Source organism: Ammodytes marinus (genome assembly GCF_949987685.1).
Source record: "Ammodytes marinus genome assembly, chromosome: 17".
Taxonomy (NCBI): Eukaryota; Metazoa; Chordata; class Actinopteri; order Uranoscopiformes; family Ammodytidae; genus Ammodytes; species Ammodytes marinus.
The window spans coordinates 10,669,916-10,693,820 of record NC_137221.1 but is presented as its reverse complement, the minus strand read 5'-3'; the positions used below and the strand labels follow the sequence as shown (position 1 = coordinate 10,693,820).

Below are 23,905 nucleotides of genomic sequence, written 5' to 3'. Positions count from 1 at the left end.
ACCTTAACTCACTTGAGATCCTGTACTTGGTTAGAAATACTAGGGATCTGAAACAGTCATTTGGAACCATTTTGATTCATATATTTGAAATGTTTTTATTTATATAAAAATGCAAAGATTAGTCTGGCTTTCTTTTAAATTAAACTGAAAAAACTGGCGTTTGGACTGAAAAAGATATATGGAGCTTTGGGAAAACTTTGGCATTAATAAATAAAAACTTGCTCAGATCAGATCTTAGACAAAATAATTAATCAACAAAATAATGGACATGTTAATAAATAATCTTTCGTTGTAGACCTGTGAAAGTAGCATTTTCGTGTTGGTGCTGATTTGAACTACTTTACATGCAGTTGGATATTGATTTATAACAAATTATACGTATACAAATCACAAGTAAGTAACTACTTTTGTCTAATATGTTTTTCGGAGTAAAGAACAAAAAACAAGTTATTTCTTCTTGAAATTACAGTATTCAGCTAAATGAAAGTCACTGAAATTTGTACCTCTGACTTTCCATAAAGATTGAAAAGTTATCCATGTATATACATTTGTTCATTGTCTACAGGATGTATATAAGGCCCATTACAATTTTATTTAAGATGTTGATTGCTCTGAGGCACATATGATTCGGAGAGAGAGCCAAATGTGTGTGAAAGTTCAGTTTCAGGGTTATTTTTCTGTTGCTTTGGAAATAATAAAATGTTTCCATTTATTTCACATTGTGCTCAGAGTTATACTTTTATCTGTCATAGGAATGTTGTTTGAATTAGATTAGTGATCAGATGCAGGAGGTTTGGTTTGGGTATTAGAGAGAAAGAGTTGACTGGAAATCTTGCACAGGTTGTAACATATCTGATATGAGTCATTAAAAGGTTTGACAACAAGCGAGGAGTGTAGACATGATGAAAGAAGGGAACACTAAATGACTAACGGAACAAAACAAGGGTCCCTCATTTGTGAGTGCTAGACTAAATATTCAGTTCTCTCACTTGAAAACATTAGCAGTACCACTTTGTAGAAATACTGCATTATAAGTAAAAGCACTGCACAAAAAAAGTATATAAATATTAGTTAAAAATTCTAATTTGAATTTTTTCTAAAGTATTCTGGACACCCTGGTGGTTTGAGGCACAGCACATGGACTATTCTCTTTTCTTGTGCATTAATGTGAAAGCAGTTTTTACTGTTGTAGTATGTTATATACATTTGATGACAATGCATCGCTTAATAAGATGATCATATATTAAGTGTTGAGAGGGATGTATGTTGAAAGTTTAGCTCTTCATCAATATCTGGCAATTTTACCCTAAGCAATTGGGACTATTTTTAACTGTTAAAAAGTTTTCAAAGATTAAGAACATTTTCATATTGTTTTATAGAAAGGGAGAAAACCAAAATGCACAGCAGGGTGTTACCAACAGAAAACCTAAACAAAGATGGCTTAAAGGACGTGAGTCCAAATTCCAATCTGTTGTGAAATATAAAAAAAAAATGTTGTGGCATTTGTTTTTCCTCATCTATCAGTGTCCTCTTCAACCTACGTAGTTTGGTAACATTTGTCGTTTTTCAAGGCCGGCAGCATTGTCATGCAGGTTGTCATGTTGAAACTTGCATATTGCCCTCATAGTAATCTTGATTTTTCTTAGCAGGTCAGATGATCAATGAAAAGTAACATGCCCCCCAACAACCAGTAACTTTGCACAATTTTGAGTGTCATATTCATTATGAAGCTTTATTTAACTAATTCAATGTCCCAAATATTATTTAGATTTTTAAATACGTATTCACACAGAGAAAAGGAACTTCAAAAGAAACGTTGCTATAAACAAAGAAAAGTCATTGATCAATAAAATAAAGATGCAATTCTCAGTTATAAATATAAAGGTTTAAAGTTGCTATGAGCTCCGATTGTGTGAAAACTAAATAAAAAAAATGTAATTCCATTAAATATTTAGTTTTGATGTCCAACTCACTTGATTATGTGTTTACACAGTAACTGAAAGATGTCATGTCTCACTTTTCTGTATTTATTTTGCTGCATCACATCCAAACACTGAATGCCTCAAACTGAAACTTTTCGGCCTCAAAACTGGATTTTTCAGCACAAGACGAAACACGATGAGTTCGCACTTGCATGCAGATAAGAGCTTTGCTGGTGTATGTAAACTTTTTTTAACCACAACATGAATATTTTTGTATTTATGCTTTTCTACACAAAGATTTAGGCTACAAATTTTCCCACAACCACCTTCATACTTTCGTTTTCTTTGTGAACAAAGGACAAAGAAATGGTCATATAATGAAAGTTGTAATCCTTGTGATTTTCATGAAATTAAACTTTTTCATACTATTAATTTACCATTCAATGTATCTACATTCAGTATTTATCTCTCCTAAAAGAGAGAAATACCTTTTTGGTGGTAGTGGCAAAGTCCGCCATTCCCTTGCTGGAATTTATGTGCCTTTATAAGCACAAGGGATTTACACACATTCATGTACATCCAGAGCAATTTTATCTCCGTATAAATGTACTCTCCTTTTACTTTATCACAGCTGTATGAAGTTACCATTAAGTTAACATTTCCTTCGGCTGCTTCACATTAATAGTTCTGAACTGAGGAATCGCGCAGATGCTTTTACTTTGACACACGTATCGAGAATGTGTCTACAAAACAGTCATTTTTGCCCTTTTTCGATCATTATTCATTTTTGAATGTGAGTAAGAACAAAAAAGAGCAATCACCATTATATCCTCTGTTAACTTTTTGAAAAAGTAGCTGCTCATGGAGTGTTTGCTGTATTTTTAAACCGCAATTTACCCATGAGTGTCAACAAATCAACCAGGACTGAAATCGCAAGGATTACAACTTGGAAGGACACCAAAAGAAACAAGCCAAATTGTCTGCCTGAGAGTTGTCGTGTCACCACATTAAAACGGTGTTTACAGTCTTTGAACTCCTTACCACCTGTTTTTGGACGTGGCCCTTTAACCCCACCAGCTCTGCCTGGGGGGAGGAGCCTCCGTGGGCCCTGCTACATCAAAGACCGACTCCTGTCCCAGTGACGAGCAGACGTAGTACAGGTTGGCGCCCAGCATGACCATGGTGGGGAAAAAGGAGAATCCGAAGCCCAGGCCCCTGATGCCGCTGCCCAGACAGAGGCAGAGCCAGTAGATCAGCCTGCAGAAATAACAGGAGGGAGATTATACAGGTGTACTAAATACTCCTTTTTGTTTGCTGTACGTTTATAATCGGCTCGAATTGGATAATTAATGACAAACATTAGAATTTGCTCGAGAATATTTTTTCTGCAGTCGTCACAAATGAAACTTGATGCTAAAATGCAAAAAGGCAGACAGGGTCTGCTTTGTTTCTACAAAGTATCATAGTTTAGAGGCCATGTTATTTTTCATAAGCGACTCTTGTTGGTATGGAAAGAATAGCAATGATATTATTTCAAATTATTTAGCCATGCTAGTGGTGAGTCTGTGGAGATGGTAATGTCAGTCTGTTGGTCACTCCACCACTTTAGTCCATATTAAATTATTATTTTTTTTTTTACTCATAACTATCTTACGCCATTATCTGTACAAAAGTTTTGAGCAACAACCTTCTGAAATAATGCTTCAGCTATACTATGATTGTTGTGCTAATTAGCAAATGTTACCATCGTAACATGGTAAACTTGGATAGTGATAGTAAATACATCTTTTATAATTTACAGCCCCACAGAGTTTATAGCAGTTAGACGTTAATCCCAATTTATGACTCAGTTTGTTGTTTTCATTTAACCCGACACGTCTGATATGTCACACCACATTGGTCACTCCCATGCACATCGGGGAAAGTCCATCAGAATCATGTATCCCTTTCACCGTGTCCCTGGTTTGTATCTGAATCATTTAAAAAAGGTGTGACGGCGAGTACACATACCTGCCGAAAGCAAATATGATTGTGAGCAGTGGCACCAACTTAAGCAGATCCTGGCTGATGTAGGTCGCCATCACAGCGAGTTGCAGGAAGTAGAAGAGGAAGAGGGCCAGCGATTCGTTGACGTAGTGCACGTGCAGCGCCACCTCTCTGTTCACCAGTTTATTCTGGTAGAGGGGCGTCAGGACGCTGTAGCGCAGCCGGGCCACGCCCTGCACCACCACACCTGGAGAGACACGACAGTCAATATCACCTGTTTGTGTTTGTTTGTGGTTCAAAGTGTTTGTTTTACCTCATATTAAAGCTATAGTGTGTATCTTCTGTTGCCACCATAAGGAATTCTGAGTAATTACAACAACAGTGTCGACACATCTACATGAGGTAAGCCATCGGAGATCACGCATGGATTTTATACCTTCAGCTGTGCGTCAAGGTTTTTTTCTTAGCAGAAGAATCAACAAATGAAAGATATCTTGGTCGCTTCTTGGGTTATTTCTGAGCTTTTGTGCCAGTGTCAGGGGGCGATACCAGTTTGTAGACGCTGCAATACTGAGAAATACATTGAGTTCTGTGGAGCTGATAGGCCTAATCAACTTTGCTTCGTCTGATGATGGCTTCAATGCAACTAACATTCGATGATATGAAAAAGTTACTCTCTATAGCTTAAATTGTGTCATAGCAAGATAAACCTAACATGAACACAGTGAGAGCTTACCAAGCAGGATGGGGAAGATGGCGAAGAAGGAGCAGCGCAGTGTGTACACCACTCTGAGGGGTGTGCTCTCCAGCTGTGGGGAGTCAAAGGGGAGCAGGGCGTAACCCGCCCACACCAGCAGAGGGAAGAGGATCCCCGCGGCCAACATAGAAAGAATCAGCTTCAGCTTCTCACTGCACAGGTGATCACACAGGTCTGAAGAAGGGAAAGAGGCGGAAAAATCAGGATCTTCAACAAAAAAAACACAAGTTTTTGACTTTTTTGGGACAAAACAGTGACAGCGAGAAAAAGAGGATGAGACTGAAGTCACAGCATGATTCATCTCAACACATGTAATTATATCTAATTGAGAAGAAAAGAGTATTATGCTAAACTACTATGCTCAGAGTGCAGTGGCTCACTTACTTCACCCTTCTCTATGGAGTGAAAATGTGCCTCAGACAACTCTACCCTGCCTGGATTATGAACATTATTACATTGTGAGCATCAATTTAAATGATAAAATAGAGGAGACATTCCGCAAATAAAAACTAAATTCTTTAAAGTTTTGCAGAATAGCATCCCTGAGTAAAATGTAGGGATTGCTTTACTAGAGAATACAGTGTGCATAATAGGATAAGTCTATGTCTCTGATTGGCTGTCCCGCTTGGAGCAAACATCAGTGATGGAGGGGAGGAATGACAAAAACATTTCATAAATAATCCAAGTCCAGGAACTCAAAATTGGATATAAAAATATAAAAAGCACTTAAATTCATATGGCAAGACATATTAAAAAGGTGCATTTTTTGGTCATAATCGTGTTCCCTTCCACGACACCAGAAGCACTCAATCAGTGACGTTACCCACTGATTGAGTAAAGCCAATTCTATAATGACATCTTACTGTCAACAGGAGTAAACAATTGAATAAATGAGTCCTATTGCTCATTCTCACTAAATTACTTTTTAAATCCTTAAATATCGTGATAAAAATATGGGTCAAAAAATGTATCAAAGTTTAGTTTGTATTGTCGTCTCATACTCACAGAACTTGTCGTCTTGTTCTGGCCACTCTTGGTAGTACTGCCCCGCAGAGTGGGGCTCCATCTGGCCGTCCTTCTCCTCGTCCCCCTCTATGAAGAGACGACTCTCCTCTGGAAGCTCTTTGCTGGACGGACGCACAATGGTGACTCGTGGAGTGAAACCCAGAGCAGCTTTCTCTGACATCCAATGTGACTCTTCTTCCTCCTCCTCTCCCTCCTCTTCCTCCTCTTCCTCGTCGTCTGCCAGTGATCCGTCCCCTTTGTCGTGGCGCTGGGGCTCCATGTCCTCGTCCCTCCAGCGCTCTCCCTCTGGCATGCTCTCCCTCCACTTGCCTTTGCTGTTGGTGTCGCTCTCTGCCTGGCTGTGCTCCTCCGACAGGTCCTGGCTTCCTGCGCTGATCCCCGTGTCCCTCTCTTCGGGCTCAGAAGCTCCTTTATCCGACCAGACTCCCTCGTCTGTCTGGCGGCTTCTGTCTTTGTCTCCGGGCCATGGCAGGGTGCACGGCTCCAGATGAGCAGAGCTGATCACCTCCTCCTCCTCATTCTCCTCCTTTAAGTCTTCTTCTTCTTCTGCATCTGTTGTCTCCAGTCTTTCCTCCATGTTGTCGTTTTCCTGCAGCTTTTTACTTTCCGATTTGTGTGGCTCTGCAGTCGGACCAGCCTGGGAAAGTGACACCTCTTCAACTGAATCTGAGATCGAACCACCACCTAAGCCAGACATTCTTGAGTTTTTAAAGTCGTCTTTGGTCTCGGTCGATAACCTGTTGCACCATCAAAGAGTCTTGACTGTTAGCAAAGCTTCTTCCAGTTGCTAAAAGTCATTTTTGGCCACTTCTCTTGATTTCCCTGTGAGTGGGGAAAAGTAACAACTGTGTTTAATATCACAACCAGCTTCATAAAAAAAGATAAGTCAATCAAAGTTCACTATTTATAGGGGGCGCCCTTAGCTCAATTGGTAGGGCGTCCCCCCCCCCCCCCCCCCGGGCCGGGCCCAGCAGCAGACCCGGGTTCGATTCCCGCCCGCGGTCGAACTCTGCATGTCACTCCCCTCTCTGCCCCATTTCACCTCTGTCTCTCTGCACTATCAATAAAGCATAAAAATGCCCATTAAAAAAATCTTTAGAAAAAAAAAAAAAAAGTTCACAATTTATGGGGCACCCTTAGCTCAGTTGGTAGGGTATCCCCCCCGTGCCGGGCCCAGCAGCAGACCCGGGTTCGATTCCCGCCCGCGGTCGTGCTCTGCATGTCACTCCCCTCTCTGCCCCATTTCACCTGTGTCTCTTCACACTATCAATAAAGCATGAAAAATGCCAAAAAATATCTTCAATATAAAAAAGTTCAATATTTATTATGGGTTGGGATTTATGTTGCTGTGTGTGGCTGCTCCTGTCTCAGGCCAACACCGTGTAAAAGGCAAGTTTGGGTGTATACCAGAAAATCTATTCAAAATGTTAAGGTGGAGTCAGCGATTCTGGAGAAAGGGTGTTGTCAAAATCACTTTGTCAAAATGAGTGTACATCTCCTCAATATGATGAACTGTGGGGGGGGGGGGGATCCAGGGTTAATACTGAGCCTAGGCTCTGTAAACATTTACTATGTTGCTCGCATCATACCAGTTTACAGACTGTGTATTAACACCAGATTTCTTTTTCAGTGCACACAGTACGGACAGGTAGCAGATCATGAGAAGATATGATGATGATTTTAACAACAAGCATTCTCCAGAATCGCTGACTCCACCTTTAAGGCTGCACCAACGCATAGTTTATTTTTTATTTAAGTCTTTTCACATTTTAAAGAGACAAACCCACAATACAAGTACATGAACAATAGAAAGGGGCACACCAGTATAAATGTTTTATAAACATTTTATTTGATTGCTCAAAGCTTATCCTGATTATGTAACGCAGGGGTGCCCACAGTCTTTCAGCTTGTGAGCTACTTTTAAAATGACCAAGTGAAGAAGATCTACCTACTATAAAAATTAAAAAACCTATATTTGTTTAAACATATATTGATCATTCTTTATATGTACAATATAAGTTGGTGTACCTGCATGAACCCATATTGCCAGTCCTGCCTCAACCTGCCATTAGGCCCTGGGGCTGAGAGGTTGCGTAGGCTCCCTCAGTGTCCGTCTTACAACACAAAATTTGCAATATTTGTTTTGATTAATAAACAAATCATTTTAAGGTAATACAGTATTTCTCACGGGAATTTGGGAGACTGTTGTGGGAACTCAGGACCTTCTATGGGGGTTCGGGGGCATTTTGAGAAGAAAACTAATGCTAAATCAGCTGCGTCCTATGTGAGCTATTTAGTACTATTTTCTGGAATAATTTGGACACAGAATAACCAAAAGGGCAGAAAGAAAAAAATGTACAGCTTTAAAAATCTCTCTGAGAAGTCTTTGTTTTTTTCTAATACTGATTCAAGATTCAAGATGATTTATTTGTCATTGTACCAAAACAACGAAATTCTGTTTACAGTTATACCCCACCAAGAGACATTCAGTGACAGTAAACAAACATGGGAGACAGGGGGGGTACACTGAAGAGTCGCTCAATAGTAGTATAGCTCAATATAGGCCCCTGATCTTCGTAGCCACAAACAATGTAATTTAGAAACATACAACAGCAGGAAATCTTCACATTTGAGAAGCAATACAATTAATTTTCAAAACGTTACAGATGTTGATAATATGTTGCAGAGGGAATGTTATGATGTTATTTCCTTTAAGTGACATTCAAGAAACCTCCCACATCTGCTTTTGGACCCGCAATCCAATCCCCAAACGACTAAATCAATTCTCAAAACTAAAAAAAACTATCAGAGTGTGTTGAACCTAGGTCTACCCAACTGTGGAATATATGTAATGCCAATTATTAACAGGAAACAACAATAGATTTTTTGCTAGGCCTATAAAGCGAGGAACAAGCTATATCAACATGGCTGCATTCCTGCTCTGTGAAAACAGCCTGGACTTTGCCTGTCTGCTACAATACAACCACACACAGTATGCTACAGGGCAACAACACTGCATTTGCACAAAATTGTTAGAAAGTATTATGAGAATTAAAATGTAGATTTATTTTCTTAGCCCCACCAAGAAGAGGTCTGTGTCTATTCACCGTCTGGTTTTTAAGGAGAGATGTGTTGTTTAGGATTGCAGCCTACTCAATTACTTACAGGAAATGATTGATTTTGTATTGTAGGCCTACTTCCTTGTCAGAGTCTGAGAAAGCAAGGCAGTGAATGAAACACAATGCTTTACAGACGCTGAAACTGTTTAGAAAACACGTTCTGTTGGTTAGGCCTAGTCTGAAATGTCAACACTGTGTAGATATTTGTTAATCAAATGTATGGCCCCGGGTTCTGTTGAGAAGGTGGCGCTTTTACAAAGCTTGAGGTGTAGCTTATTAGACCTGGTACATTGATAAGGTACAGAGCTGTGAGTTTGAGGTAGGCTATGTGAGTTTCGAGCTAGGGCTAAAACTTTTTTTGTAACAACTCTCTTGTTGACGACAGACTGGCAACTTGAGAAATTATTGAAAGTTAAAGGCCCACGTACCTGTTTTGACTCCGTTCACGTCCCCAAAACAACCCGTAAAATGTAAGTCTGTATGTCACGAACTGACTGTAGTTTCTGACTGAAGTAGCTAAAAAGTAACCTGGCAGGTGTGACCAGGTGCTCAGCTCATTCCATTCTTTAAACCAATCCCACAGATAGAAACGGTGAGGAGGTATCACTCTGCTTCTAGTTTCACGCACCGAAAAAGTCGCCAGCCTTTTTACAATATCTATGGTTTTTACATTATCACGAGAAAAACAAGCTTTGTATTCTCATAACAACGAGATACTGAACAAGAGACAATCTTTTGTGACTATCGGTTGAGTAATCACATTATCTCGATATAACAATATAATTAGAGGTAAGGACAATTCACTCATTATCACGATAACATTGAAAAATTATTGCGATAACATGCATCTCGGCTTCCGTACTCCACACCCCTGTCTCTTGAATACTTTTTATTTTTTAACTAATAATTCAATATCCATGTGGGCCTACTTTACTTTTTTCTATACAATTGACAATGATGAAGCAATTTTGGTACAATAGTTTATTTCTCTATAAAGGCACACATAAGTTACAAATGCTTACTGCCCTTCACTTTTGCAGGAAGTGTTGCACGACTACCAAGATATTGTGTACATAATATATTAAATACTGTAATAAAATTATATCCTTCATAAACTATCACTACTGTGATAATGATACTTTACTTTGTTTTGGGTATATCGTTACAAGAAGTAATGCTCTCTGTGTGTTATTTTTAACAATAAAAATGTAGACCTTGACATGTACTGGAATTTAAGTTAGGAGTGACACATTCGTCAAACACACAGCCTTTGTTGAAGCTCTAAGGTGCATCAGTGAGGTCATTAAACAGGAGTGGTGAGGGTGGAGTTGCTTCCCACACACACTATTATAAAATGCTAATTTCTTTCCATGTACTGCAGGCTGCTACATCGAGTTAACTAAACTGTCTGGAAGTAAATAATGGAAGACAAAAATCTACAGAAAATGAAAGGGATATTGAAATATACCTCCTGATCCAAATATCACATCAGACTGTGTAAAATAAAACGGCAAGAATATTTTATTTAAAAGAGCAAAATTTCACAAATTCTTGACTTCAAAACACAAAATCCAAATATGTTGTTTAAAACGATCTAGCTTCACAAAGCAGAAGTTCATCGATTTTTAACTTCAAATAAACCTCCATTTTCATCCTCATCTTGCATTCTTTTACACTTGATAACTTGACACACAGAAGCACAACTTGGCAAGTAGGAAGTTCAATTGTTTGAACCAACCAGAAAACTGTTAATATCAATAATAATGATGTGATATTAATTTCACAATGTTTTAAACAAGGTGCTCAAAACCAAAAAGATGAATGTTTGTAAAATCAATACCATTCCTTGAATTTAATCTCATGAAAGTCCTAAATAATTCAGAGACAGCAAAAGGCTTCACAGCTACAGGTAAACATTTACAGAAAAGAGTAAAATAACTGCAATTGATAACAGCATCAAAAAAAGAAAGAAAAGGCAATGTTATTTAGAAGAGGAAATCTTTTGGCGGGAAGGCATTTCAGATATTTTCATCCTGTTGAGGAATGCATGTATTACATTTTTTTTTTTTTAAAGTTGAGATGCTGATCTATGCCAGACAACTCAACAACAATTTATTTGAATAACGGTAACTGGTGAAACATTCAAAGCTTTTTCAAACTCTCCTCAGAGATAGGCCTACTCAATACAGAAACAAGGCAAAAATGCAAATTCCAAGTCTTGTTCCAGAACTAAAAAATATAAAAGGACCCTTTCAGAATTCCGTCTGCGTTTTGAATAACACAAATTACTACAAAATCGAGCCATGGAACAGAAGCTCACTTAATAATACTTAGCTTGAGAGCTGCAGAGGTGAATCAAAACTGTTAAGTTGCAGCCAGAAACAATAAGCTGAAACTCACTGTGGACTAGAGATTCAGGTGATAAGTCTCTGTATGTTCAAACAACCTTCACATAGCTTAAGTCTTTATTCTTTATCATCTATACCTCAAAATCCTTAGCAGAACAGATTCTTGCCCAGATTTGCCGCCAGAATTTAGCTCTCAATAGTTTTGCTAATTTTTGTTGTTTTATTCTCAGCTCTCAAATATTTGTTTGGGATTGTATCTTTCCTCAGAATTTCCTCACCAAACGCTTAAAGTTACAGTTAGTCTGACAAACACTACATCTGAAAGCTTAATGAAAACTGGAACAATCAGTCTTTAACAATAAACTCTACATGCCAGTTCAAGTTAAAGATTATTAGTACTACTGCTTTCTCAGATGACAAAAATAAAATATAATTTAAAAAAAAAGCACTATAAAACATGAACAAGTAAGTTGGGAGAGCAGGAGAGCTGCTGTAAATCTGACAAAACGTTAAAAATGTGTTTTCTTTGACAAGATTGTATTCAATGAATCAAACAGCAACTATTACAGCAACTTTTTGGTCAGGCCCAGACAGTTCATCAAGCCTGGCTGCTAATGTCAAAGGTCTCATCCTGATGGATGAGTGTTTCCTCAACTTCTTCCCCCTGGTCACCGGGCATCTCCACCGTCTCTACTGCGTCTTCATAAAGTTCCTCCTCAACAGCCGAATCGCTCATTGCTGTCGATTGGTTTGGGGATGCGTTTTCGGCTTCATCTTTTTTGACTGAACCTTTAGGACGGCCCCGGCCTCTTTTCGCTGGGGATTTATCCTTAGATTTAGCTGAACCTGGGGGTCGGCCTCTTTTCCTCGGGGGTCCATCATAAGTGGGTGTGCGTGGCGTGGATGGACTGTTTTTGCGTAAGTGAGCCCCTCTCTTCGTCTCCGACTTACGCGGCCGACCTCGGCCTCGCGGGGGGGCTGCTGACGATTCCTTTGGAGGATCGGCAAGTGGGTATTTCCTAGGCCTTCCCAGGGGCTTCCATACTCTTGGCTTTTTCAGCTCATCAGGTGACAACAGAGGGTTCTTTCTTGGTCTTCCCCTTCCCCTATTGGCAGGTGATTTTCTTGGTCTACCGCGTTTCTCTTTTGTGGAAGGGGATGCTCCTTTCTGAGGCCGGCCTACCTTCCCACTTGCCCTATATGCAGTGGGTTTCATGTTTTGAGAGCCCCTCGGTCGACCTCTTCCCCTCTTGGCTGACTTATCAACACTCACGTCGCTCTTCCTGGGCCGCCCCCTCCCTCTTTGAGGCGTCTCTGAGATGCCGTTTGACTCTGGTTTCCTAGCTCTACCTCTACCCCTCTTCGCTGAGCTAATGCTAAAATCCCCGCTCAGCTCATTCACCAGCCTGGGTTTCTTATTGGGAGATCCTTTTGGTCGACCTCTTTTCTTAGGGGTTACAGAACCGTCTGTAGCCTCTGACTTGCGCTTTGTGGATCCTTTTGGTCGCCCCCTTCTTTCTTTTGGCTTTTCAGAGTCACCATTCGGTAAATCTTCAGAACCATCGGCCATCTTGGGGGTAGACTTTCTTGGCCTGCCTCTTTTCTTAGGAGATACGTCTTCATCACTGGCCTGTTTCGTGGTCCCTGTCGGGCTCACTTTACAAGGACTTGAGTTATCAGCATTGTCGCCCACCGATTCTTGCTGCTCTGTTGGTTTATGGACTTTTGGACGCCCTCTTCCCCTCGGAGTCTGTGGGGACCCACCGTTGGAAATGTCTGAGACAAACTCTAGTAGTTTAATGTCTGTGACACAAACCTTGAGCTTTTTTGACCCCTGTGGCCGCCCCCTTCCTCTTTTAGTAGGACTGTTGTTGGACATGTCTGCACTGGGCTCTCCCTCACTGTTCACAGCCTCTCCTTGTCCTGTCTCAGCCGTGCTTACTTCGTCCTCCATACTGTTGCTGTTTGCTTGGACTGCTTTTGTTAGGTTTGCACCTGTAAATTGAACTTTGAGAAGCACAAAAAAAAATATTATCAGTTTAAGTGGTCAATAACCATAAACAGTAAAGTCAGGTTGCATTACAAAAATAAATAGTTGCTGAATGTAATAGAGCTGCAACAATTTGATTGATCTACAACTGATTTCTTCAATTCCTCATTTGTCATTTTTGAAAACAAGAATGGAAGTATTTGTTAATCGCGCCATTCATTTCATATAGACAGGCTATCTTTTATTTATTTTATAAAAGCAAGAAAGTAATGTGTATATATGTTGGTCAGTTATTCTCTGCATGTCATTCCCCTCAGTGCCCCATTTAATCTCTGTTTATCTGCACTATAAATAAAGCATCTTTAATCTTAAAAAAAAAAGATCAGGGCGATCAAAACGTTTTCTATTTCACTAAGGAGCTACTATTTTTCGTCTTTTTTGTTAAATGAAGTAGACAAATACGGAACAAATACAATAAATATAAATAACCTGATCCGTGGAGTAAAATATGTATGCATTCAAATTTGCACGTATAAATATATTTTTTTCCAAACATTATTTGGAAATACACTGATAACGTTGTTCAAACTAGCATTATTTATAGGGTAGCTTTTTCACGGCTGGGGCTACTTCCTGAAATACACTCGTGCAACGTGGGGATGTTGCACGGCGCTGCATGCAATTAAAAATTATTTAGCGTTCTCCGACTGCATATTTAAAAACCAAAACAAACACAAATTATTTTAAAAATAATTAAAACCCTCATGCATCCCCCTCTGAAACAGAAGGTGGGTACACTTGTTGAGATTTAAGGCCTTAGCCTGTGGACCAGATTGTTTTCCAGGAAGTAGTCAGCTTCAAATTTGATGGCGAAGGAAATTGCGGCTAGCGGCATGAAATCAATAAAATAGGCTACTGCAAAAAAGAAAATAACTCACCTGAAATAAACCTCCTATGAAGTTTTAATTTATTTTCCACAAAAGAGAAAGTCCCTCGTCAGACAGAAGTGCGCATTTGTTGTTGATGGCGGTTTAAATTTGCGACCACATCCGGGGGTCCGCGAGGTTTAGGAGGCTCCGGGGGGAAATTGCAGCGCAGAGTTTCGGTTCCGCATTCAGCCTCCCACCATGCCTCCCACATGTAACAGAGCCCACCCGTCCATGAGCCCACCTTGAGCAGTATTTGGCTACACAATCTACTCTATGGTATTTACATTTTCTTTGGCACAATTGTTTGCAATTCTCTTCGCACTGCTTTCTCCGGACACAATATATTTAACACACCACACAGTTTTATTCATTTAAACCTTTTTTGTTTCTTGAAAATTCCTTGTTAATTGTTTGCTATTATGCTATTTTGTTTCAATACAATTTGAAAACTATTTATGTTTTGTATATGGTAATTAGTATGCTACCATCTCTGTTTTTCATTCTTATGTTATAGATAGATGTAGGCTATGCTAGAGATACCAATAACGTAAATTAACTGTAATAATAAAAGTCTGACTGTCTGTTCTTCCATCCATCTTGAATTGATACATAGATTATCTATCTATCTATCTATCTATCTATCTATCTATCTATCTATCTATCTATCTATCTATCTATCTATCTATCTATCTATCTATCTATCTATCTATCTATCTATCTATCTATCTATCTATCTATCTATCTATCTATGTCCTGCAACTGTTCTTTTGTTTCTGCTACTGCTGATTTCCCCTGTGCATGATCAAAAGTTAAATCTTATTTCACCTCTCATATAAAACTAAAAAGGAGAAAACACCAATGCAATTCTCATGTTAAAAAGTAGTCAACCAAATATTGCTTGCAATCCTTATATCTAAGTCTGATACATGGCCCATGGATGCACACTCTCAACCACAGGAATGAGAGCATCTCTCCCAATTTGCCACTTGATACAATTCTCCAAATGATCCCTGCAAATAGCATGTGCCATGTTGTAGGCTACATCAAAAAGGACACCCTCAACAAAAGGAAAATGCTCCAAGAACAGAATTATTTGCAGTAAAATGTTTACAGGTTTCCAAACATGTTTTTAGCTTTTAACGTGGAACTGTCCATTCCTTTCCGAAAACTTATTGTGAATCACATCATATTGTAAAGACATATTTACATTGTTACAAAACTGAGCATGAACAAACAGTGAGAAAAGTATTTCAGCCACCTCAGGGCTTCTCTCTGATTTGCTTTTAGTGTGAAGTTATTGTTAAAGTTTGCTAGTTTTGGACTCATTCCCTACCGCTTATCTAAATTAAATCACAAAGTGGATATACTCATGTGAAGTTTTTTAAATGCATCTCATTATTTATCATTATTAGAGCTCAATTGAACTGATTACATTGTTTAACTTCACATTAACGTAGCTCAGCACTGCCCCCTACAGACTTGTTTGTTAAGTGCAAATAGACATTGATTTAACACTCCAATAAACGTCATATACTTTAAATTGTACTTGAAGAAAAGTACTAAAAATAATATAAAGTAAAGATGGTCTGTTGATTTAAAATTATACACACATTCTCATTAAAATAAATATAGTGTAAAACCTAACATTTGTCCAGTCAAATTCTGGTAAATACACAGAGGTCCATATGGGTTATTTCTCATTAAATTATGATTTAAGGGCTAAACTTTTCAGTAAAAAGTAATTTCTTATGAAATCTTGTTGTGGAAGATCGAATAACCAGAGTCTTGTTTATGGCCACTGACCAGTAGCTTTTGGTGGCTGATATTACCAAACTTTATCATAACCTTTATATATTTTATATGATGCACTTTGAGGCCACAGTCGTCATAGGTGCACTCAATGTTGGAGCTGAGCTTGCATTTGTATGAGTTCACTGGATGTTTTACAAGCAAAACAATTAACAGGGATTAAGCAACCGTATGTTATTCTCTTTAAAAGTCTTCTAACATAAAAAATACTCAAAGTAAATGTGCCGTACAATTGTACTTTAGCACAACACCTGACCAAAAAACATATTTATTCAAACTTTTAAGTTGAATATGTCCTTGTTGAGAAATTAAAGTAATCAAAAAATATATAGGCCCTAAGAGTGTTTTTTAAATACATATTGCTCATCTACTGTCTATGGATTCTATTTGTCTGTCTATATATCTATATGCAAGAAAACGCAAGTATACAAAGTCCTAAATGATATTATATATTGGGGTTATGATTGTTGGAAGTCATTAGCTCATCTGCCCTCCTTCAGTATCAGTTTTAGCCACGTTTATTCCACATTGTTTTAGTTTCCTCTCTTCTTTCCTGTGCCTCTCCACTGAGGGGAACCATATTGACAATGGAAGAAAAAACATGTGTGGAAAAAAAGGGGCAAATCAGATGCAGATTAAGTTGCAGTGTAGTTGGATAAGGGGGTGGAGTATGAGGTAAGAGCACATTGATGAGGTCAGCACGGACAAGAAGAAGAAAAATGAAAGAGAGGAGAAAGAAATATGCAAATTGTGTTTATATTAGTGTGAGGACAGAGAGAGTGAGACGCTGTCAGTTCAAAAGAGGAAGACAGAGAGGCTGAGAGAAAATGACTGACGTGGCCGGAGGAAAGGAAAGGACCGTTTTGAGAAAGACAACCCCTGAGAGACTGCTCGCTGAACCCGCTGCCCCGTCTCAACTCTCCTACCCCTCCTCCTCCCCTCTCCCTGTGTGCTTTGCCATGGTTACCAGACGGGGCTCCCAATGCAGCCAGTTAATGTGTTTTTCAGCAGCAGGGGCGAGCTGGGTACTAATGCGTCTCAGTCTGTCTCCTACACAATCAATGTCAACTGTCCTGGGATGCACAAACACATGGACGGGCCTAGAGCCAGGGAAAACTAAGTCACCCAGGCCGAGCGCCTGGGAGAGAGGACCACAACACTTTTTCATTTATTCACCTCAAAACTAATATCTAGCTCAGGTCATAAAAATGTGACGGTAGAAAAAGTTTTATGTGTGATCTCTGGTATCACATGTTCGTCAATAAGCTGTAATGTTTATGTCACATTAAATTCCTTGACTGGGTGAGCAGAAATATTTCCTAAATATATAGTAAACATACACATACTGTACATAGGCTACATATTGTATACAGTGGCAGAAAATACCAGTAAGGCCAATTAAGGAAAACAGATGAAAATCATTTTCTGTATGAATTGGATTTACAAGGTATAAGATAAAAAGACACAACAAGCTGCTACCATTTCTTGAATTTTATTTACATATTTTGTATTTTTCAATCAAAAAAGATCAGGGCACACGTGATGCTTTTTTTCTTCTTATTTTCTTATGACATGGTAGTCACTGAACATACTTTAAGTTTTTTGACTATTAGTTGTACAGAATAAGTAATCTGAATATTCGTATGAAAAATGTTTTATCCTATGGTTTTATCAAAGTCATATTTTCTTCAAAGTCTGACAGTAACAAATATTTTCAGTCGCTGTGATTTTCACACATCAATAAGCATCAAATAAAAGATAATCATCAATTATACTGAAAGTGTTCCCTGTCTCTTGAAGACAGGTTGCAATGTTCAGTGTCTGTCAACAGATCCCACGTGAATCATGTATCGGGGTCATGAACCTTGGCTGTCTTTTGTTATTGAACTGTGAGAGTGTTCTGAGCACAAAGCCAGCCAAAAGGTGCTGCCCCCTTCAGAAAAATCACGTTGTCCATGATGTCTGGAAAAGTCTGGGGAATTCTCTCCAGATGAGTTAATGGAGTTGAAAACGTTTGATACATCTGTGATACATTTCTGCCGTTTGTGATCAATTTGTTATTTAAAACAGGGAACATAACCTGTTGTCTATCTCTGTAATGACAGGAAATGTTGCGTCCTCCTGATGCAGTTGCATGCCACTTTGTTCCCAAGGACCTCACCTGTGACCTTTCATATCATCACAGGTTAAGGGTCTCAGGGAAAATGAAGCACACCAATACACTGCTGGTCAGCTGTCGACTGTTCAATCAGCCCCAGCCAGTTAAAATCCAATATGTCTTAAATGATACTGTATATCTGTGAAGTATGTTAAGAATGCATACATAATTATACAGGTTTATTTAGCGATTGCGCTGGTATCTATCTTTGTCATGTATATGAGCTATGCATAATTTAGTTATTTATGCTCAGTGCGATTCACGATTGACATTAAAACCTTCATATAATTACAATGGTAACTGATGATGGATACAAAGCCTCATATGTTATAACAAAAATAGACTCTAAAATAAGAGACAGTTCATACGCCATGTTGGATGGTTACCGTTGTTTTTTAACGATGACGATGCAGTCCGACATGAAATGTTTCATTCTGGCATGTCTGCACACAATGGATTGGACCACATCCTGCAGAAAGACAAAGATTTAGTTAGAGTACATTGGGAACCATACAAATATCATTTCTCTTACTGGTATTTATTCGTTTGTTTCATTTTCAGGGCCAATTTACTGTCTTTCCTCCTGACATAGCCAGCGCCTGTTTTTCAGTGCAGGTCTGTGCACTAAGACGTTGGAAACAAAATGCCCCCTGCTGGTAGACAGAGAGACAAAGAGCATAGACACATACATGTAAAAATCTGAATTTGCGTATTTGCGTTAAGCTCCAACACTGCGGTCATACGGTTTATATACAAATGCGTGCTCGACTCTTTGCTTGTGAAAATGCATGAAACCTCCAACAGACAGCTGTGCCCAGAGCCCCAGACAACGCTGTCATCTTATATTTCCTACAGCAGGCCCTGTGATCGCACAGGATTATGCAATCGCTCCCCCATGACAAAGATGCTCAGCCTTGAGGGAGTAACACTGATTTACTCTCCCCCCAGACAGAATAAATGTCATACAAGCCTGACATTGCTGATGCCATATGAAGAAGATGAGCCCCGGGTCCAAACAACTGGTGCACAGCTGAAAAGCTCCATATGCATCACATGTAAAGCCTGTGCAGTTGACAGCTTTATCGTCCGCCAAAAATCCAAGACATGTCCCCTTACTTACAAAGATGTGGCCAGGTGCACACGCATGCAGACAGATGTGCGACTCGAAGCCTTTTTCTGCTGGTGTGAGAAATGACACTGCCTCTCTCTGTTTCCTCTTTGTCTCTGAGCTTTGAGATATTTTTCCTCTGTCCCAGTTTTTTACGAGCTCCTCTGCTGCTTCTCAAACGCACCAGAGACAAAGACCGGCAGATGAGAACCAGAAGCTACAGGGAGGATGAAGTGAAATATTCTTGTGTAAAAAAGAAAAAGAAAACCTCTGTCAAAAAGGATGAACGATAAGCTGGAGACAAATGAAGGGAAGATGGCGGGGCGGACGTGGTCAGTCGAATTGCTTGTCTCCTTTTGTTAGCTGGCCTGTTTAAAGTCAATCTGAACTCACCATTTGCCTTTGCCTGCTGTTGCCTTAAAACAAACACACACGCACACATTTGTACTAATGCACATATAGACAACAAGTGCATGTACATAAAACAGGTACGCGCACACACTCGCACAAACACACACAAACATACGATACAACGCACTCTTTTCGATGAGTTATTGATCCGTTTTTCCCTTTTGAGGGAGAAAAAACAACAATTAATCCAGTGGCTAAAAAAATAACGCTTGATAAAACCTATCCTGCCCCATATTCCCAGTCCTTTCTTTTTTGTGAGTGCTGTACGCAGCGGCGAACAGGAAAGCTATTCCCCTCTCGCTACCCCTCCGTGTCTGGCTCTCCTCTTTTTGTCTCTCCTCTTCCTCTATCCTACTCTCAGGCGCTGTCCCTGGCTCTGTTTTGTGCCTGTTTCTCTCTGCCAAGTCACATCACTAATTCTCCAGGCGATTAGAGTCCGAGCAAGCAATGTCTATGAGGCAGGTACGCTAAACAAACACACATGCGCACACAAACAAGACATATACAACCACACATACACACACACTCACACACAGTAAAACATACAGATTGCATTGATTCCATTATCTGGTGCTGTACCAAAACCCCCACTTCCCCCAACCCCCAACAACCACCAACAGCGCCTCCATCTATGACCTCCTCCTTTCATAAATCTGTGTCACCTACATACATCGCACACAAACACGTGCACGCACACACACACAAACATACACAGTCAGACACTTATGCAAGCATGCAGTATCTCGAGCTATCGCTTTCTTCTCCTACCTATCACTCTGTCCCCTCCTCCCCATTCTCTGTCTCAGCCCTTCCGCTCATTTTCATCTTTCCCTCCTCGTCTCCCTCTCGCTTTCTTTCGCTCTCTCTCTAACCACTTACATTTTTTCCAGGCATGACGTCCCGTCTTGCCTATCTTGCAGTCTACAATCACACAATGCTGTGTCTCTAAATGGGTATCTATTACTCTATGTTTGTTTGTGTGGGTTTGAACTTGTGCTGCTATGTTCGGGCATCTGGAGAGAGTCAAGGTAGTTGCATGTGTGTGAGGTGTGTGTTCGTGCATGTCCTTGTGCGCCGCCGCTGTGAACACATGCATTTGTGTGAGAGGGTGTGTGTGTGTGTGTGTGGGAAAGGGAGGGAACAACAGGGGGGAACTTACAGACGGACACTGTGGATTTTACACAGCATGACGATCAAAGCCACAGCAAGCCCAAAGGGGATTAACCTCCCAGCCATTCTGACCACAACACCGCTGCTCTTCTTCCATATTTCATTATCACATCAGACTGCTATACGCACAAGTAACCGCTTATCAATCCAGCCGCCTTTGTTGCACAAACTCCGAAATATCTACCACCCTTTGGTGAGTAAGACCTCACAAATTGTGGAATCACATAGCTGAACTTTTGCAACTTTCACAGGAAAACTTCCCAAATTAAATTTTCTGTGCGTGAATAATAATAAAGAATGGTTTCAATAAAGAAGACACATTTTAAAATGTCATGTTGGGTTGCAGTGATAAAATGGGAAATGAAAAAATGTACTTGTAATTAATGAGAAAATAGAGCTGTTGAAAGGGAAAAAATAACATTCCTGATTAAATGTAAGACAAATGCAGGAACCGGCCAGGTTTAATAAAATAGCGAGTGGAAGTTGGCTCTTTTGTGACGGTTGTATTTCCTTTTGAGTTAGAACATGACGGCTTCTTTGTGTGCCTACAGAAAAGAGCAGTGCTCGGCAGAGATTGCTGATATATGCTCTTTTTTTTCTCCCCTCCTCACTGGAGTACTGCAACGCAATGCGGATACTGAGTGTCTGAGCCACTAGCCAGACACACTGGGGGACAGAGGGGGGTGGGTGGGGGTGCAGGGAGAAGGAGGAAAAGGAGGCGGAGGCAGTAAGCAAGTTCACATACGGCCCCCTGCTACAGGACACACTGTTACTAATGTCTGGGCATGCTGTCATTATCAACCATAACTACAGAGAAAGGCAAGCGTGTAGAGATAGTTAACTTTGGAGATCTGTGTGTCAAGACACTTTAAGGAAACGCTTTGCCATACAATGCATCATATTTGTGTAATATGTAAATTAACAGGAAAGATTCAAATAAAAAGGCTGTAACATAATGCAGTTTACATTTTATATTTTCAAACTGCTGAAATCATGGTGGGTGGATCTACAGACAAAAAAGCCCCTGAATCATGATAAAAATGATAGAAATAATGAATCCTGATTTTTGCCTGATTTTTACTGTATATTACATTCCAGCATTATGCTGTCTGAAGAGATGTTCTGGATTGCATGGCATGCTAAGAAAGCACGGAAAACAAACAGCTATTGATAGTTGGCTCTACACCCCGTAGGACTGCACCAAACAACAAATCAAAGAGCGCTGCAGAGCAAGGTTGATATATTGATGTCTGGATTAGCTCGACCTAGACTACAAAACCTGATTGGTATTTCAGATGTGTTAGATTAAAGTCAGTGAAGAAACTGACTTGTAGCTTGTTTTCTTGTCATTATAAATATGGACCTGAAATGTAATTTGTTGAAATAGAAATGTTTAATTATTTTAGATTGAATAATTATCTGCTTGGTAGTGACTGCCAGCGTGTCTCTTTTGTCCATCGCCACAACCTTTAAATAACCTAAAAATAAGTAAAAGGTAAGGAAATGTTTTATTTTTTTTTAAATGTATGATAAAAGAGAATATACTCTTTTACACCTAAATTAAATGAGGACCATTGACTTATCTAATTTAAATACATCTCTAAAAGTTATTTGTACTGGTAAAATTGTTAAAAAATAAGATTGAAAAAATAAATAAAGCCAATCAAATTGAAAGTCTTCTCTCCTTTTGAAAGTCAGTCTTCATACTTACCACTCCAAGAGGTATAAAGATTGATGGCATGTGTCTGGAGTCTGGGTGACACCGCAGGGAAAGCTAGAAGGTTGTACAGTTATCTCCAGGCTGTTTATTATGCGAAACCATACAACCAACTACCTCACACTGCAGAGCACCGGAGCAGGGTCAGCACTGGAGTCTCTTCTTCTTCCAACTGGAGTATTCTTGCCTTTTACAAATATTTCTGTCTGTCAGAATTTGTAAGATTGAATCATCATGAATAAAAGAGTGGGATTTGTCTCAATTAATCAATAAAACAAAACATTAAGAATCAGACGAAAGACTTGGTCTGTGTCTACAAATGAAAATATAATATGGTTCTGTTGGAATTCAAAGGAATAAAGGCTGGGACTGGCTAACTAACTATTTTTGTGGACTTGTCTCCCTCTTGTGGGTAGACGCAGTACATAGAGAGCCCCCCACCCCATCCCCCAACCCCCCACCAGAGGCCAAGGCAGATCTTTACTGTCTCTGAATACAAAGACACGCACTTAACCTGCAGTTGCTTACTGTGGGCGTCTGCCTGACCTACTTCTGCAAGTACAGCCGTTGGAATCTTGCCTCTCCTCAAAGACTCGATTCAGCACTACTGAGCGCACTTCATTGTCATTCTGAGGTTGAAGTCGAATACTCCTCTCCTGTTTTCAATTCACTGAACCAATAGTTAGACTCAAGTACTGCCTTGTGTCTGAAGAAGGCTGATGTTAGCTATCACAGTTTGAAGTATAGTTTCTCTGTGTTGTGGGGCACCTTTTTTTGTCCATGTAAGTATATTAACTCTAGATGTTTTGACCATAAATATTCCTGAGATTGACTTATATATTATGGCTGCAACACTTTGTTCTTATTATCGATAAATCAGTTGTTTTGTCCGACCAACACTTAAAAGATAATTTCTTTGATTTCATATTAGATGGAGAAAAGCAGCAAAACTTGAACAAAAATGTACTTGATGCTCGAGTATCTGATAGAAATTATGACACCTTGCACAAATGAAAAATAAACAGATCTGTAACCCATCCGTGAGCAAGTGAGAAGCGTATTGGAGTTGTAAATGTATCTGCAAATTGCATACAATAATTTGTGAAAGGTTTGCTTGGAAATCCCTTTTGTAAAACAGACCACTGGTTTCTGTGAAGCATGCAAGTTGTAACGCTAAACCCTTTTTGCATGTTTTCGCCCTTCATGTCTGTCTTTACTATGATTTTCATACAAAAGGAAAAATATTCCTTTAAACTTATCTTATCAACTTTTAAAAAGGCAGAAGTGACCTTCTGGGGATAGATTATCTAAGAGAATAGCAGCGTTAGTGAGCAATGCGTCACATCCCTCAGGTCTTAATATTAACAAGGAGTGTCACAGATGTGAAGCACCCAACAGAGTTCACTAGTGCTGCAGAGATGCCAGTTAATGAAAGTGTGACCTGTAGAAATGACC

General features: G+C 39.5%; 2 protein-coding genes across 2 annotated transcripts; both read right to left on the bottom strand.

Annotated features, from left to right (window-relative positions):
* Positions 1-1,278: 1,278 nt before the first annotated feature.
* On the bottom strand, positions 1,279-9,375 carry tmem79a (transmembrane protein 79a). The gene is made up of 5 exons (XM_080044981.1): positions 9,239-9,375; positions 5,671-6,513; positions 4,645-4,839; positions 3,933-4,155; positions 1,279-3,179 (listed from the first exon to the last, which is right to left on the bottom strand). The coding sequence occupies exons 2-5, from the start codon at positions 6,386-6,388 to the stop codon at positions 2,987-2,989; spliced, it is 1,329 nt and encodes a 442-aa protein (XP_079901107.1). The 5' UTR covers positions 6,389-6,513; positions 9,239-9,375; the 3' UTR covers positions 1,279-2,986.
* Positions 9,376-10,308: 933 nt separating this feature from the next.
* LOC307263752 (uncharacterized protein) lies at positions 10,309-14,223 on the bottom strand. The gene is made up of 2 exons (XM_080044992.1): positions 14,087-14,223; positions 10,309-13,165 (listed from the first exon to the last, which is right to left on the bottom strand). The coding sequence occupies exon 2, from the start codon at positions 13,110-13,112 to the stop codon at positions 11,757-11,759; it is 1,356 nt and encodes a 451-aa protein (XP_079901118.1). The 5' UTR covers positions 13,113-13,165; positions 14,087-14,223; the 3' UTR covers positions 10,309-11,756.
* Between the last annotated feature and the right edge of the window lie 9,682 nt (positions 14,224-23,905).